Source organism: Panicum virgatum, chromosome 1K (genome assembly GCF_016808335.1).
Source record: "Panicum virgatum strain AP13 chromosome 1K, P.virgatum_v5, whole genome shotgun sequence".
Lineage (NCBI taxonomy): Eukaryota > Viridiplantae > Streptophyta > Magnoliopsida > Poales > Poaceae > Panicum > Panicum virgatum.
Genome location: NC_053136.1, coordinates 33,037,728 through 33,055,912, shown reverse-complemented (window position 1 = coordinate 33,055,912; position 18,185 = coordinate 33,037,728). Strand labels below are relative to the sequence as shown.

Sequence of the window (18,185 nt, the reverse complement as noted above, 5' to 3'; positions counted from 1 at the left end):
GTTTCTGGGCCTTGGGCTGGGTAGAAAACGAGTTACGTGAGTTTCTTTTCCTTCTTTGTGAGATTACGTGAGTTTCTTTTCCTTCTTTGTGAGAAGCTTGTTGGATATCGCCTCGAAATCGTCTAGCCTCACCCGGGAATACTAGAGACCGAAATCGTCTAGCCTCACCCGGGAATACTAGAGACGCAGATTCAGTGAGTCACTGATGCGTGGGACGTCACTCAATGTCACCGAGAATATCACCATGGAATATCACCGAATCTCAATCCAAATACTAGGAGTCACGCGCGTGGATACTAGCTAAATCGTCGCGTCTGTCCGTCCATCGCTGCAGGTAGACCCCACTCATGTTTATCTTCCTCGCGACAACCAATCGGGTTCAGGGAAGGGGGCCTGCCGGGGTTGAGTTCTAAGGAGAGCGGCCGCCAGCGGGAGGTGGGAGGTGGGGGGAGCGGCCGCTGGTTAGATCACCGGCGATCGAGGTGGTGGTCGAGGTGGCGGTGTTAGGGTTTCGAGTTGCCGGGGATGGAGGCGGCTTCCAATGTCCGGCGGCGGCGGCAGTTTGGCCAGCGGCGCCGGCTGGCCGAGGCTGGATCCCAGGTAGGCAGTGCCTTGCGGGGGGTGGTGGGGAGGGGGGCAAGAAGAAGCCCGAGGTCGAAGGCCAATGACGGGGCAGTGGGTGGGTGGCACGACGGCGGCAGCCATCGGTCGGGGCTGTGGAAGAAGATAAGAGGTGGAGGAGCGGCATCGACCCACGACGGCCCACGGTGGAGGAGCTTCTGCGAGGCTTCTCCCCCGATCGCACTTGGGACTAGGAATAGCGCCCGCCTCACCGGCATTTGGGGAGGGGGGAGGTGTTCCTGATGTTTGAGAAAGGCCCTCGAGCAGAGTAAGACAGAGGTGGAGGCAGAGGGTTAGCGACGAAGCCCGCATCAGAGTGACAACGTCAGTAATAATGGGCGGCTGGAAAGCTAGCAAATCTTCATCGGTCCGATGGTTTAGCAAGTGTGGTTGGCTGACCATGGCCAATTTTGGTCACAGGTGCTGGACATGGATGAGATCCAGCATATGAAACACCATGCGTTCCCACGTTAATTAAAGGGGTATAGAACGAATGAAGAAGGAAACGTACATGAGAAGTCTTTACAAGAACTTGTACTAGCAGGGCATCCATGCTTAAAAATGGCGAGAACTAACGACATGTCAACACATCCAATCCAAACATGAAGATTTATACACTATATATATTGGATTCGTTCGATCATGCTCAGACAGGTGGTAGGTGCACGGATTGGAAAAGAGTATCCACCGCCCTCGCCATCACCACCTGAGCCCACCACCGCCGGTAATCGACCCGCACCAGCACGGCGACTCCCAGCAAGATGACCGCCCCGCAGATGCAGATGACCGCCCTCTTCTCGCCGCGCGCGAGGGCGCCGTACACGACGGAGGCGACGCCGAAGAGGAAGAGGCCCACCTTGGCCGCGACGAACTCCTTGGACGTCGGCGACTGGGCGTCCACGCAGAGCTCCCGGGCCCGGGCGACGACCGACGCCATCTTCCGCACCTGCCGCTCGCCAGCAGCCGCCGGCGCCACTCCTCCGAGAGGATGTCGAGGCACCCCGAGTGGAGCCCCATGGCGATGCCCTCCGCGGTGAGCGGCACATGCCAGGACATGTCCTCCGGCGACGATGGTGAATCCATCCAACTGCCCCGACGCGCGCTAGCGCTCCCTCTGCCGCCGCCGCCGCCGCTATAAGTTGATTCCAGCCTAGCTTGATTTTCGTCCGTGTATCAATCTATTCGCGCCACGGAGTGTTAATATATACGGAGTAGAGGAAAAAAAAAACACCAGTAGGTCCGATCCTAGTCGGAATTCAGTCGCCGAGCGAACTAATGCCAACAGGAAGAAGAAACACCTTATTGCCGTGCTTCCCCGCGGCCCGACTCCGTCGATCTTGTCCTCTACTCTCGGTTTCCATCTACGCAGAACGCTGGATGGTCGTTGAGTGCAGCAGAGAGAACATCTTCCTGGCGGGACCGTGCGAAGTATGCAAACTGCAAACGCCTGCACACGCAGCATAGGAAGGTGCTGTTTGGTTGGGGTTTATTATTTGATCAGATAATGTACGTAACACGTACGTAAACCGATTACACGCTGCTCCGGTTCGGCGATGTCTTCATGTTACTTCGGCCGGTGGCGACAATCGCTGACGACTCAGAGAGCCGCTGCAATCCGTGACTCAGCTTGAGCTCCAGGTCGAAGGTCTCTCCTACCTCGAAGCATGGTCCCTCCTCGAAGCAACGCTTCCTCGCGATCGCTGCAGAGGCCGGCTGGAGCTCGATCTCCTTGATCCTGGAAACCAGCGTCGCCTCCTCCCTCTTCAAGCTCTGACTCCATCACTCAACTCGACCACAAAGAAGCTCCCTAGCTCACAAATCTAATTCACAACACATGATGAGATTGATTTGATTCACATCACACTAAGATTCACAAGAACAATCACAAACGAAAAAATTCGCAAACAAAGCTCGGGCTTCGCTCCTTGGCCCCTCTCGCGCCAGGCCACGCGGCGGCGGCGGCTCGCCAGCCCACGGCAGCAGGCGTCCCCTACCCTAGCACCTGGCCGCCCGCGCCCATACATGCCAACTCCCGGGCACGTCTCGCCGGCCCACGGCCGTGCATGGCGGCAGCTCATCCGGCCGTGTGACGGTGGCGGTTCGCTGGCCCGCGCACATCCTCGTCTGCGCCTGGCCAAGCCTGCACCAGGTGGTGGATCGGAGGCTCACCGGCCCTTGCCCACGCCCGGGAGGGAGGAACGAAGCTGAGGGATGGAGGGGAGGGAGGATGGAAACTGAGGAAGGGAGGGGTGTAAGGATCACGGCACTATTATACTATTGTTTGTGATTTTGGTGATTGTGTGACAATATGATAATGAAACTAAAAATATTTGTGAGCTCAAGTTTGTAGGATTTCTGGGTCCTATGGATGTAATCTAATGTGTCCAATTCGATGTCAAGGTGTCCAAATCATAGTGACGAGTTCGACAAAATTAGTAAGAATGCATGCACCAATTAAACCGACGGCTAAGAAAAACGGGTCGGTGCAACTATATGATCAAGGAAAGCAGAGATAGAGGCACCGGTTAAACCGATGGTCTTGGATTAGAGAGTGCATTGGACAGTGCATATAGAGCTCAAGAGAAAAAATGTTAGTAGCGCCGGTTAAACGGACAGTGCCAATAAAAGTGTCAGTGCATTTGTGTAGGTATTGTCCAAAGAGCATATATGCCAAGAGCGAATAGACAAAGCTTTCAAGACCGGTTAAAGCAACAGTGTGTCCGTGCAATACATATGTGCAATGATGTTAGCAGAGAGGGCAACTGGAATTCAACGGTCAGCTCAACGTCTAGTTGAGGCTTAGTGTGACTAGTTAAACCAACAGTGGCTACCGGTTGAACCGACGCTAAGTGCAGTTTCAGCATAATAGCTAGCAACAGCTACTTCGAGTTAGAGGGCTATATATATGCCACACCCTGGGTCTTTTGAGGTTGCTGGAGTTGAGAGAAGTCACATACACACCAGAGAACACATCCAAGACATATGAGTGCAAGTTGATCACATCCTTAGTCCTTAGAACATCATTGTGAGTATGAGTGCTACGTTAGTTCTAGATAGAGTGTGAGAGAGCAAGGTACTAAGCCTTGTACGTGATTCTTGAGTGAACCCAAATTGTATCTTGGTGTGCCAAACCCTTGGAGTCGTGAAACTCACTGTTGGCATTTCTTTAAGTAGATACCGGGTTTGCGAAGACCTCGGCAATAACCTCAGCAGGCAGTCCTTAGTGCAATCACTAGAAATGAGGACGCCGAACCCATCCTAGCAACTGCACCCAAGGAGTGCCACTCTCGTGGTATAATCTATACGATTACAGATGGATCCGCAAGCGCACGGATATACCGTTGTAGCATTTCACCCGGAGAGTAAGGGTATCGTTATTTATTTTGTCCCAAATTATGGCAGTGGCAAAGGTACTGTGCTTAACATTAACCATGACATTGTGCCTCAAGCAATAGACAAAACTCTAGTAGGGGTAAGTCCAGGTAAAGATTAAGTAAGGCTAATGCGGCACAGCACACAACCACACTCCAAGAGGAAGGAATAAAAGAGAGAAACGACAAAATAAAGGACTACTCTATCCTACGTTAAGTTAGCTGGAGCTTAGGCTAGGTTAGGTGTCCTAGTGCTTCTATCCAAAGCTGGGGTCATGTTAGGACATGGTTAGGACTATAGGTGCCAGGAAAATGGGATAGCGGGGAGAAGGTCCCGCACCGGAGTACATCCAATCATGTTATCTCTTTGCATGAACTCCTACACCGAACTCAAACATCGGGGAATACGCTAAACGCAACACAGCTGTTATACCGGACGGACAGGGCTGTCACCACCTGCCGTCTACCCCAGTCACACCGTGGAGCATGGTCATATCCGAAGGATCCTGCATACCCGAGCACCACGCTCGTGTATGAAGTCACTACTCTAGTGTCCCCGGGTCTCCCACCCTTCGGATGGACAAGTAAAATACTAGAGCAAGCCCGAAAGCACAATGAACCTCTATCCGTACCCGGATCATCTGGCCTAACCAAGACCATAGCATAACTCATGAACGAACTAAGCATGGATTGATAAACTATCAAGATAGTAAAGCAACCATGGCATATCTCTATATTATGAATAGAAGTCTGACAAGATGAATACAAAGCCATACCGGGAGCCGAGAATTGCTCAACGACCCCGAGGACGACTTGCTCGCTAAAGAAGAACTAGCCTAGCTCCACTACCTAGCTAAGAGAGTAAGAGAGAGGAGAGCCTTCTTGGAATGGTGGAATGAAGTGTGTGTGTGTCTTGAGGGGGGTGGAGAGAGGCCCTATTTATAGCTCTAGAGGTCGGTTCCCGCCAAAAGCACATATGGAAGGTGATCAGGTGCCTTGGCCGTGACTCCTCCTCGAGATGCACCTGGACGTCTTGCAGGCTAGGTTCGGCCGAACCCTTGGTTCGGCCAACCCCACCTGGCAGACTTTCGTGTTGATCCTTTGCTGGGTGGTTGATTCGTTGGATCTTATCCTTATCCTCTAGTGCATCTTGCGTGGAGGCCATGTTTCCTCTGACATATGGGCCCTCTTTGTAAGGGTGTGACACCGGATGTGATATTCTGCGTAGTTGTACGACGTCTGCTGCGTGTTTTCGTCTTATTCCGCTCTTGCTCATCTGAAATGTACAAAACTTGAAAACAACTATGGAGCAAGGTTAATGATACAAATATGTGAGTAAGGTGTATAGTTTTCCTTTATTATTGAGTACAGTTGACGGTCGGATTTGGCACTTGAGCACCGTCAACACTCACCAGCAAGTCATCGATCCTTCAGACTGATGCGGAGCGGCATTCACGGCTTTGTGCGAGGGATGTGGAGACCATTCTGGAGAAGCTCCTTAGTGGAAAGCGGGATCAATGTGACATGAAACTTGGCGAGAGCCTCTGTGGCAAGTGAAGAATTCCCCGAAAGAGACTTGGTAGCCGAAAAGCAATACTCTTGATTGAGTGCTTCAACAATGTCGACTAGGGGTGGCTTTTGTACCTACCAATACCATGAGATACATCCTTGTTTCAAAAGTTTGCTTACTCTCATCTCTTTACATTTTCGCATTTTATACTTGCAACATGCGTGTCTTTACATTCTTATCTTGCCAGGATTGCCTATAGGTAGTTGTACACCTAAATAAGCATGTTTAGTTTAAGTTTATTTGAAAACTAGTTGGAGCCATAGGTTAAGATTTTAGATTGCCTAATTCACCCCTCCCTCTCTTAGGCTACGAGCATCCTATTCCTTTCAAGGGGATCGGAGGGATTGAGGTGGCTAGGAGGAGACGTCGAGGGAGAGGAAGAGATAATGGTGAGAGAGAGGGCGAGCTGGAGTTAACTAAAACGAGAGATCCGTCAGAGTTTGCATGGTGAAGCTATTTTGTCCCGGTTGGAGTCTCCAACTAGGACAAAAGGGGTCTCTCTCTGCTCTTCACTGGCCCATATATTTTAGACCCGGGACTAAAACCTTCATTGAGGGTTGAGCAAATTTAACCAAGAACCGCAAACTGAAAGTTCTGAGAAATTCAGTTCTTGTTCGGTTCATGTTTCCTAGAAACCGAATTTACTCAGTTAATTCAGTTTGGTTCTTGGTTAACAGTGAAAATCAAGAATGGTAAATATTCAGCCCATTAAGCCCATTAAGCACCGGCCTAATCAGCAAAGTCTATAGCTACCCCACAGCTCCCAGCCTCCCACAGACCACTCCCACCTCCCAGCCACCGCCCCTGACAGTAAAGGTGTAGACAACCTGACCCACCCGAGCCCGACCACGCCTCTGCCATCCACGCGAGGCACGACCGGCGACCGCGGCCCCGGACTCGCGCCCCCCGACCGCCATCGCCTAGTGCTCGACCGGCGTTCGCCGATGCCCCGCCAAGTGCCCGCCGCCCGCCGACGCCTAGCATAGCAGTATAATCCGCATCGCCGGCCCCCGACTACATCCCATGTCGGCGCCCCCAACTCCAACCGGCGCCTCAGACTCCATCTTGGGTCCCTAGATGCATTCTGCGCCCCTCCCCTCCCCCCCCCCCCCCCCCCACTCTGGCTAGTGCCCCTGACTCTGGCTCACGCCCTCGACTCCAGGCGACTCCAACTCCAGCCGGCCGGTGCCCTCGACTCCGGCCTGCGCCCTCGACTCTAGGAGGCCAACGCTTGCAGCCGACGTGGCTGTTAGGCCAGGCGCCCAGGGCCACTTCTCCTTCTTCTCTTCTCCTTCCCATTGCATCCTGAAAAATTTCGGTTCCCTTGATTAGAATTGGAACCGAACTGAAAGAACCGAAACCAAAATTCATCGTTTCCTATATCTAAAAAGAATCCGAAATTCATCGTTTCCTATATCTAAAAAGAATCGATCGGTTCCGGTTTTTTAGGAACCAAATTGTCGAAAGAACTGAGGAACCAAACCGATCGGTTAGAACCAAATGCCAAGCCCGATTCATTGGTCTCGGGCTCAACGACTGTCGGGATAAATGTGAAGGGTCAAAGACCCTTTCTGTACTAGTAAGAGGATGTACAAGTATCATTGTCAGTTGCGGCTACTCATATGACGCGAGTTCTTAACCTTTCAAAAAAGGACGCCAGTTCTCTTCCAAAGTTCTACGAAGATACAACTTCCCTGCCTTTAATTGTGGACAAGTTGATGACCATTGACCACGATAGTTCTTTTTGTAAGTTGTTCACTATGTGAAAAAAAAGAAATGCTAGCTAATAGTGGCGAGTGAATCTCGGCAATCTTAATGCAGTGTAACACAAAAAAATACCAAGTCTAGATGAATCAAGAAGCTTGTATGTAAAATGATTAATCAATTAGTAGCACCACGAGTGACCGGAAACTTGGCGAGAGCCTTTGTGGCAAGTCAAGTGTTCCCCGGAAGAGATTAAGTGGCTTAGAAGCAATACTCTTGATTGAGTGCTTCAACAACGTGGACTAAGGGTGGCTTTTGTGCCTACCAATACTATGGGATATATCCTTGTGTCAAAAGTTTGATTCCTCTCATCCCCTCTTTATATTTTCTCATTTCATACTTGCAACCACTACTACAAAAATCATTTATTGAGGCGGGCAAAAACGCTTAACCGAGGCATTTTTGGCAACCACCTCGGACATGGCGTCACGGTAAATAACCCATTTTCTGAGGCGGTTGCTTGCCTGCCTCGGATAATCAAATAGAAAAGGCAAAAAAAAATAGAAAAGCCTGTGGACGGCCCGCCGAGCCCATCCACGGGCAGCCGCCCTGTAACACCCCGGTGTTAATTTGAACGCTAATCTCGTGCTTAATCACTAATTAAGGTTAATCACCGTCATTAGCGCTAATCGAGTCCGCTTAGTAAACTTCATTTTAATCGTTTTCGATCGTGTTTTTCCCCATGATCCGAGGTTCAAATCAACTTTCGCCCAAAATAAAAGTTGTAGATCTTCTCTTCCTCTACAACTTCTATTTTGGCCAAATTTCAAGTTCCTATATCAAATTTTGAGTTCCAACAGGTCAAAGTCGAGTCAAATTGGGTCAAAATCGTGCACTGCTCTTCCCTCTGCCTCCACTGTTCTCGCCCATACCGCGACCGGCGACCGGCGACGCCGGCGAGCTCCTCCACGTGTCGCTCATCCCGGCGATCCTCGTTCTCCGAGCGCCGCCTTATCCTCGCGCAGGCACGGGAACCTTCTCCTCCCTTCCATCCCTTCTCCTTCCTCGCGCTCGCGTTGCGCAGAGCTCGAGCTGGACGCCGCCGCTCGTCGCGCCGGCCAAACCTCGCTGCCCGCTTCGATCCTTCGCACTCCGAGCCGCGCAACCTCACCCCGCACCCACTCCGCACCTCCTCGAGCTCGGTCGTGCCCTACGCCAGCCGAAATCGAGCCGCCGCCGCCACCATTGCCGTTCTTCCCCGAGCTCCGTCCTTCTCCGTCGAGCTCCCTCTCCCGGCCCTTCTCCGCCCAAATCGAGCCCACGGTGAGCTCGGCCGCGACCTTCTCTCTCCCCGACCTTCTCCCCGAGCGAATCCGCCACCGCGAGCGCTAAGCGCGCCGCGCGCGCACACCGCTGGGCCTCCCTGCGCGGGGCCACGCCGTCGTGCGCCCCAAGGCCACCCAGCCGTGCTGATGCTCGCGCTGCCCCCTCCCGCGGCCGCCTTGCTCCGTCGCAACCGGAACGGCCGGCCACCACTGCCGCCGCCGCAAGCCGCCGCCGCACTCCACCCCGTGCCGCCCCTGCGCGGGCTGCGGGTGCGTCGGCCTCTGCGTGCGAGCCCCGCCCGCGCTGCCCCGCCGGCCGGCAGGCCCACGACCGCCGCGCGCGTGCCAGGGCGCCGCCGGCGTGCGCGGCCGGGGCAGGCAGGCAAAACAGGGGAGGCAGCTGGGCCGGCGCCCACTTACATGTGGGGCCCAGCTGTCAGCCCCTTTTGTTTTATTTTTGTTTTCCAATTTCAGTTATTTTTATTTCAGCTGCAATTTCATAATTGCATAACAATTTAAAGAAAAATGAGAAAAATGCAAAATAAATTTTGTTAGGTTTCTAAAATCGAGATCTTCAGAAAAAAAATACTTGTGCATGGGAATTTTCACTTTTGCCCCTGCTAAAATTTCGGGTTGTGTTTAAGCTAGTTTATTTTTTGATAGGTTGTTCTATTGCTCTAAAAAGAGTGAAACTTATTCAGTAGATTACTCTTTGTATGTGTAGTCCACTGAAAAATTTCTTGGTGCATGGCCTATGTGCATGTTTGTGGATCTATTGTTGTTGGATTTTCTTTTCTAGGGTTAAAGTAAATACTTTTCTATACCAATAAATGTTGGTAATTTATTTATGCACTCCGTATCAGTAGCTTTTCATGGTAGAAAAGTTGTGCTACTAGATCCTTGTAGCGTGTTAAGTTTTGATATTTAATTAGTTCCTAGTTTTAGTTTTATCCTTTATTCTTGTGGTTAGTTAATTTTCAGTCCATAGCTTATATTTTTTTCCTTGTGCTCTAGGTGTGCGATTAGTCGTCCTATGTAAGTTTAATAGACTTGCTTGATAGGAAACACTTCAGACTAAACTAGGTTGGAAACTGAACCCTCCTAGCAGTGCCATGTCATTCTTTTGGCTCGGTTCTCTTTAATTGCTCGATAAATGTTGGCCAGTCATGTCTCTCTTTTAACCGCATTGCATTGCATCATTTTGAAATGCATCTCATCATGAGCACTCATGCATCGCACTGTGTCCTAACTGTTGCATGGCATTCTTTTTCATACGTGTAGACGCCACGAATGAAGTCGCCTACGAGCTGATTGCCGAGCCGATCCAGGAGCCGCAAGCGGGAGAGCAGCAAGAGGACGCAGTCGAGCCCACTTCAGAAGAAGTTGCTAACCCCGCTGATCTGCAAGGCAATCCCCGGAGCATAACCCTTACTTCCGGTATTAAATGTTTACCTAAGTAATTGTGCATTTACGTTTATAGGAGTTGTATGAAACCCTAATATGCATATTTTTCCCTAGGTACCTATGAGTCTCTACTAGTGTGCAGGTCGTTAGTACTGCAATGCTTAATTAGGTTTCGGTAGAAGTCGAGTGATTCCTGTCACTCGCGTGTTATAGGTCCTTGTTCTTTGGCAAAGTTGCTTGAGATTTAATCAAGGAGGAAAAGATAAATGGAGACCGGGCGGAAATGAGTTGGATTATAGATATGGAATGGATGAAAAGAAATATCTGCCTGTGTCGTTTGAGGACCGTACCGTTGTTGGCATTGTTGATCGAGGATTAAACAGTACTAACCACATGCTGGGAGTAGGAGGTAGTCGAAACTGGTAAGCTCATTACTTGAATCGCAATGATACTTTGAATCGCGACTTGCTACTCTGGGAGTGGGATGATGGCGGGTGTTGTAGTCGCCCTCGGGTCCACTGGGTGTTCGCCTTGTGGGGCTCCTCACCCGGGTTTTGTCAGGCGTGATTCAGATGTCGGGGTGATGATAGGAACAGTTGACGTGTGTAGCCCGATGGGGTTTCACGTGTCGTGTGAGTTAGGTCCACCTTGCAAGGTTAAATCGGATCAATTCGCCGTGACTCGCGGATATGAGAGCCTTGGTCACTGTGTCGCATCGTAGTAAGAAAGTGGAATGAGAACGGAATGAAAAAGGTTGGTATGTGAGTTACTGAAAGATAATCTGTTTCACCATGTGTGCTCTAGATACTTAAGCGAATTTAGTTGATACTCGATATACTAAATGGAGCTAAAATATTAAAAGTAAGGATTCACTGTTAGCAGCCTTTCAGCAAAAGAACTCCAGAGCCAAAAAGCTTTGCATGTCTAGGTAATGGGCTAAGTATACCCAGAGTCGGGTAAGCCTTGCTGAGTATTAGTATACTCAGGGTTGTTGTTGTAACCCTTTTTAGCAGGTTGTGTCCCCGCTGACTTCGAAGAGGTATGTGCGTCCTGGATTGGACAACCGCTTCCTCCTGGGTGGACCGTCGAGTGGGCCCCGTCTTCCCCGTGAAGATCGGGCAGGTTGGCATCACATCGGTGGGCAGGATGTGGAGCTCACCTTGTATCTTCGTCGTGGTTACCGTTTTGTATTTCGAACTCGGTTTTAAACTTCCGCTGTGTTTTTGAACTCTGTCGTTTGTACTTAAAGCTTTTATGTAAAACATGTGTTGTAAATTAATTTGAAGATTTCTATATGCCTGTATCACCTGTGCTCATCTTCGTACGGGTCTACTAGTGCAATTGTGATCCTAGAGTACAGTAGTTAATCAGGATTTACTCAACAGCCTGTCCGATTACACCGTTTTAAGTGCACAGTAACTTGATTAAGTATTAAAATGATGGTTAGTGCATTTAAGCCGGTCTAATTTAGGCGGTGCTGCTACACGCCCCGCACCCCGGTGCGCCGCCGCCAGATCTGCGCCACCACCCCCCGCAGACGCCGCGCCGCGGAGCCAGCATCGCAGCCCTGCCGCCAGATCCGCGCCTCGGCCACCGGATCCGGCCTTCTCGCCGCCAGATCCACCACCTTCCGCATTGGCCCGGGCGGCCGCCAGGCCGCGCGCCTCCATGCCTTCTCCATCCAGTGCTGCTGCCAGGGCCCCATGCCGCCCCTCAAGCCGTCCAGCTGCGACCCGAAGAGGGCGTTCACGGCCTTGGCGGCGGTGGCGGCGGAGGCTGCGTAGGAGCCCAAGCCCGAGCCCAGCAGCAGGCCCTTGGTAAGATGGATGGACACGGCGTGGGATCAGACGCCGAGGGCGAGGATCCCACCTCCCCGCCGCCGGATTCCGCCTCCCCGTTGCCGAATCCCGCCTTCCTGCCACCAGATCCCACCTCCCCGCCACCAGAGGAGTGGCCGCCGAGGTTGAGCGCCGGCGCGGCTCGAGAGGAGGAGGAGGAGGAGGAGGAGGAGGAGGGGGGCAGGTGACGAGGAGGAGGGCGCAGGCGTCTGCGCGCCGACATTCGCGCCAGGGCCTGTGCCGAGGTCGGTGTGCCGCTCCTGGTCGGGGTGGGAGGGAGGGAGTCCGCTGGAAAGGGAAATGGAGAGGGAGAGAGAGAATAAGTGTCCAAACCCTAACTGTGTATATTTATACCGCAAACATTTATTGGGCCTAGTTTGGGCCAGTTGGGCCTCAGCCTTTTGGAAAGTGGGCTTTTAAGTCGACTGCCTCCGTAAATCGATTAACCGAGGCGTTTGTCTTAAAACAACCGCCTCGGTTAATCAATATTAATCGAGGCGGACAGTTTAAAAATAACCGCCTCGGTTAATCAATTTTAAGAGACGGTTTTCTATAACCACCTCGGTTAATGAAAAATGACCGCCTTAGTTAATGCTGACCATTAACCGAGGCGGTTATTTTTTATGCCCGCCTCCGAGGGCTTTTTTAAAGGTCGCGGTTAATCAGATTTTGTAGTAGTAAACATTCGTGCCTTTACATTCTTAGAATAGTATCTTGTTAGAATTGACTATATGTTGCAAAACTCCTTTGGGATTAGGGTTTCTCACTAGAAGATCCGTAGTTGCACATCTAGATAAGCATGTTTAGTTTAAGTTTATGTAAAAATTAGTTGGAGCCATATGTTAAGGTTTTAGATTGTCTAATTCACCCCTCCTCCTCTTAGACTACGAGCATCCAACTCCTTTTAAGCGGGACCGGAGTAATTGCAGTGGATGGGAGGAGACGTCGAGGGAAAGGAAAAGATAATGGTGAGAGAGAGAGAGAGGGGAGCTGGAGTTAAATAAAACGAGAGATCGTTGGAATCCACATGGTGAAGCTCCCCACTGCAAACCAACCGGGACAAAAGGTCTCTCTGCTCCCTACTGGCCCCTAGATTTTAGACCCAGGATTAAAACTTTTATTGGTCCCGGATTCAACGACGATCGGGATAATTGTAAAGGACGATTAAAAACCCTTTCTGTACTAGTGAGAGGATGTACAAGTATCATTATCAGTTGCGGCCACTCATATGACGCGAGTTCTTAACCTTTCAAAAAATGACGCCAGTTCTCTTTCAAAGTTCTACGAAGATACGACTTCCCTGCCTTTAATTGTGGACAAGTTGATGACCATTGACTACGATAGTTCTTTTTGTAAGTTGTTCACTATGTGAAAAAAGAAATGCTAGCTAATAGTGGCTAGTGAATCTGGACAATCTTAATTCAGTGTAACACAAAAAAAAATGCCAAGTCTAGATGAATCGAGAAGCTTGTATGTAAAGTGATTAATCAATTAGTAGCACCACGAGTGCATACTGCTATGTGTTTGATTCTGTCGTTATCCAAGTAGCAGAGTAACTAATGAGACCACGCAGATATGCGTGGTGGGGCGTGGATCCATGATGCGGGTCTTAAGCAAAGTTGCTTATAAAGTATACTAGCTCGTGTACATTTTCAAAAGCACCGTGTAAAAAGGACATAATAAAGGTATTCAACAATAGTCATTGGATACTGGTCACAGTGTCTTGACTTTAATTCGAGTCGATGTGGCTGTTAGGCAATGGAGAAATGAGCACACATGCTTAAATTCGACATCTGCGTTTTTCACAGTGACATGAAAGATCATATACCAGGCAGATCCACTCTAACAAAACAAAAAGAAAAAGAAATCACACTATTCAAGCTGATCTGATATCAAAAATGGCAAAATGGGTACTGTAAAAGAGCTTGAACGACTGAACGTTTGTCTAAGACTGCCCCTCTTCTATCCTTCCAAAGTTCCAATATAATAATTTGAGTGATGTCGATATTCCTTTGCCAATTTGCACAAGCTTTTATTCCAACCTGTTGTATGTTCGGATTTGAACAGAAATAATCAAGAATCAAAATATCTAGGCCAGAATTTGGGAGATCCCCTGATCATATTGATTTTGGCACTCATGCTTAACAAAAATTAGTCAGGCTTTCGTTCGTTCGAAAAAAAAAATCAGTCAGGAGCATTGCAACTCTCGTGCGCCTCATCTACTCTGCTAGTCCTGGACATCGATGCCGACGTCGGCGGCGGTGGGCCGCCGAACGTTGTCGGCGAGCCCCGGAGGAGCTGCTGCGTCGAGAAGTCCAGAATCTGCACCGACGACGACGCCTGTGCCGGCGGCATTGGCAAGGCCGCCGGCGGCGCGAGGTCACCGGTGTTGCTGGCCGCGATGCTCCCGCTGTTCCAACCCTGGAGCAGCTGCGCATACCGGATCAGGCCGGGGAACGGCGCGGCTGCAGTTGGCATGGAAGACGGCGACGGCGGCTGCTGCTGGGGGACGCAAGGGCTGACGAGGAACGCGCCCTGGCCGGTGCGGCCTCGGACGCGCTCGGGGAAGTTGAGCTTGGCCTTGGCGCCCTTGAACCGGAGCGCGGCGTCGTCGTACGCTGCGGCGGCGGCCTCCGCGGTGTCGAAGGTGCCGAGCCACACGCGCGCCGCCTTGGCGGGGTCACGGATCTCCGCCGCCCACTTGCCCCACGGCCGCCGCCGCACGCCACGGTAGTGCCTGCTTCTCGTCACGTTACCTGAATGTATATGCAGAAAGGATACATGATGTCCCATCAAAAAAGAAAGGATACATGATGTACGTATTGGAGTTTTGGGGCGACCTAGCTAGCTAGTTGAACTTGTTTACATGATGTACGTATTGGAGTTTTGGGGCGACCTAGTTACCTAGTTGAACTTGTTTTGAGTGACCAAGATTTTAAGAACTGATACAAACATGAAACGTACACACACGATTGCATGTATCATGCATCTATTTTCTATTATTTGGAACCGTGAAGCTTGTAATATTACCAGCTTTGCTTGCATGTATGTTGGAATCATAATAATAATAATAATGGTAAGAGTATTAGTACGCGTAAGCGGTCTATAATCTCATAGGTTGTCTCATGTAACTTCAAGCAGAATTTTTTATGATGCAGAAGAGAAAGGGAAATTTGGAATGATGTGGTTGTTTCATCAATAGCTAATTAATCATCTCACAAGTTAAAATTTATTAAGATTACCAAAGCACTCTCTGACCATTGTGAGTTGTTTTTTTTTACATGCAACTTAGCATTTCTTTTTTCTATTCACAATTTTTAGGGGTTGTGTAATTATTACTACGAGGCAACTTAAACCACCATCGATTATATAGGTGTCAAATCGTATAAAAATCATGTGACCACGTATGAGAGCGCCTATTAAACAACATAATTGTTTCAATTTTGCTCTAACCCCTCCAGTGGAGGCTCAAATTCTCAAAGGGAACCAAAAAAAGAGGCAATGTTTTTATGTAAGTTTGCACTTGCTAGAACTCACTTGCCCCGATATTTTATAATTTGAAATTTTGACGCCAACCAATTAACCAATTGATCCAAAAAGTTTGGGTTTTTGATATATTATAGTTTCATACATTATTTTGGCATCTGGCCATACATCTGGCGGCAGGGATGTCACCTACTCACCATTGCCACCCTCTCTAGCTGAGCTCTCCAAATTGTGCTCCTCCATCCTATCCACCTCATCTGCCTAATTGCCTTGCCTCCCCCAAAAAGCCCTTCCAAACTTGGCAGACTTGGGAACTCCTTATTAACTCCAAAAACCTCTGACACCAATCTGGCTATGTAGATACTATTGTTAAAGATGTTGCCATCAATTCGTTCGGTTTCAGGAGAAATTACACGTACTTAGGAAGCATGAATGATAGATCGGACCAAGGCGGACCACTCAGTTTTTTCATTTTAGTAGACTTTGGGCTTATTATACATGTATAGCCGTATAGGCCCAATTAATATTTAGTTGGGCGCCACTTGATTTTTGGGCTATATTTCCATATATATGGATCGAACCTATGTGTGGATCTAGCTAGTTCTCTAAAAAAAATTGTAGACTGTAGGCAGGGGTGGTAATGGGCCCTAATGGCATCTTCACAGCCCATCAAAGCCTTTAAATTTTTTAGTTCAAAATTTTATAAGATTAGAGCTCAGCCCTTTTATGGCCCGGCCCTTAAATTTTCTAATTCAAAATTTTAGGCCATTTATTACCACCCCTAACTGTAGGCTCGCAGCAAGCACAAGGTTATTTAGTGGTACTAGTAGATTATAGGAAAAACTTCATCTTTAACACTGAAAGATCATCTCATATTTTGAAAAATACTGCTGGCCATATTCCTTCATATATGTATAGATGTTTCGAAATAAGATCTTCCTGTGATTACTTAGATTATACACATGCATGTTTTCGTGGATTGGATCATACAAGTTAGTACCTTGTTCCTGCACCTCCACTGCCTGCCCAGCCGTGGCAACACCAGCAGCAGTTCCAGCTTCCGGCGTCGCCTGCTGATGAGATCCAGCGGCCGCCGGCGGCACGGCTGCGGCGGCCAGGTGGTCCGGTCGTCGTTGATGCGACGAGGTGGCGGAGGAGCCCGCGCCGACGTCGTAGTACGCCATGGTGGAGTAGTACGCGCCTTGCTGCTGATGGGTCTGCACATGGTACTGCGCCGGTGCCGGCGCGGGCCAGTACTCATCGCAATCCACACCAGCCCCACCCCGTCCGAGCACTATCTGCTGCTGCTGCCGCCTCTGCCGGGGGAAGTGGCGGCGCTCTAGACTGGTCGTCGGCACCGACGCCGGCGACAGCGACGCCGGTTGAGCCTCCTCGTCGTCAGGCTCGGGCAGGGGCCGCTTGCCGCCATGCCTCCGATGCTCCACCTTCGATCTCTGAACTTTTTCCCTCTGATCTTGGTTTGACCACCGCCACCACCTTGCGTATTTGACTGACCTAATCGGGAGCTAGCTAGGAGGCAGACTGGTGGTGGTGGTGGATGTGCCAGTGACGCGGAAGAGATCGAGAGGTTTGCTTTGTGAAGGAAGCAAAGCATCGATGCGTTGAAGAGGTCTTTCCCTTGTCCTTGCCATCCTTCATTAAATAATCAGACATTTAAAAAATGTAAGGAAACGTGATTCTATTTCGCTATTCAGTGCTTACGTGCAAATTAAAGACATGACATCCGCCATCTTTTTTTTTCAAACATGCTACAAACGCATACGTACACACACATTTATAAATGAAAATTTTGAGAGGCTATAGGTCGGAAAATTTCAAAATTAACCAAATTATCATAGATACCTCACTATCAAGTATCAACAAACATGACATCTACCAGTAAAAAATGATTAGTCATGAAATGTTTTTCGCCACTTAGCTACAAATGTTAACAAATCAACGAGTGTTTTAAATAGTGGGTTCACGTTATAATTAAGTTTTTTAACGACACTACAGCAGGTCGGGAGAACTGTCTCGGCGACCGCTAGCTGTAGCAGCAATAGCAGCTATTAGTGGCTAAAGAAGGTTGTTCCTGTAACCTATTATGCCCACTAGTTAAAGGTTTGCATGGCTAAAAATTAATTGTATCAAGCCAGCCCAAACTATCTGTGGGACTGGAACCTGAGAGGTATCACCTCGCACATAGCCTGCTTACCAGCCCACCAACTTACTATCCGTGGGATTGGAATCTGAGAGGTCTCACCTCGCGCATAGCCTGTTTACCAACCCACCTACATAGGACATGTGATTATAATTGGGATGTTTTCCTTTTTAAACTAAACTGTGTGGATGACCCTTTTGTCCCAAGTGATAACACCAACCGGAACTAAAATTCAGGACTAAAGAGCGACATCACCCTTTAGTCTTGATTGGAGCCACCAACCGGAACTAAAGAATGACTTTTAATTCTAGTTGGTGGCTCCAACCAGAACTAAAGCTCTCCGCGCCACTTGACTGTTAAACCCGGAACTAAAACCTTCATTGGTCCCGGGTCCAATGATAGCCGAGATACATGTGCAGATCAAAGGTCTATTCTATCCTAGCGTGGGGTAACCTGCTTACGAACTCTAGAAATTCAGAAATAACATGGCTCTGCGTTGCTTGCTAGTTTTTCTTTCTTTGAAAGAATACCACTTAAATGAAATATTTCATTTTTCTATTAGACATTGTTTAGATTCAAAATTTCAAAGCTATCTTGCGGCACATGCATGGAGTATTAAATCTAGATGAAATAAAAAAACTAATTGCATAGTTTGTTTGTAAATTACAAGACGAATCTAATGAGCCTAATTAGATCATAATTAGA

The 18,185-nt window shown here is 49.2% G+C and overlaps 1 protein-coding gene across 1 annotated transcript; it reads right to left on the bottom strand.

Moving 5' to 3' along the window:
• Positions 1-13,923: 13,923 nt before the first annotated feature.
• On the bottom strand, positions 13,924-16,898 carry LOC120703063 (ethylene-responsive transcription factor ERF113-like). The gene is made up of 2 exons (XM_039987074.1): positions 16,320-16,898; positions 13,924-14,589 (listed from the first exon to the last, which is right to left on the bottom strand). The coding sequence occupies exons 1-2, from the start codon at positions 16,501-16,503 to the stop codon at positions 14,018-14,020; spliced, it is 756 nt and encodes a 251-aa protein (XP_039843008.1). The 5' UTR covers positions 16,504-16,898; the 3' UTR covers positions 13,924-14,017.
• Between the last annotated feature and the right edge of the window lie 1,287 nt (positions 16,899-18,185).

Coding starts and splice junctions, on each gene's coding strand:
- LOC120703063 (XM_039987074.1), bottom strand. CDS start 16,503: ATGGCGTACTACGACGTCGGCGCGGGCTCCTCCGCCACCTCGTCGCAT. Junction 14,590..16,319: donor AGTGGAGGTGCAGGAACAAG/GTACTAACTTGT, acceptor ATATACATTCAG/GTAACGTGACGAGAAGCAGG.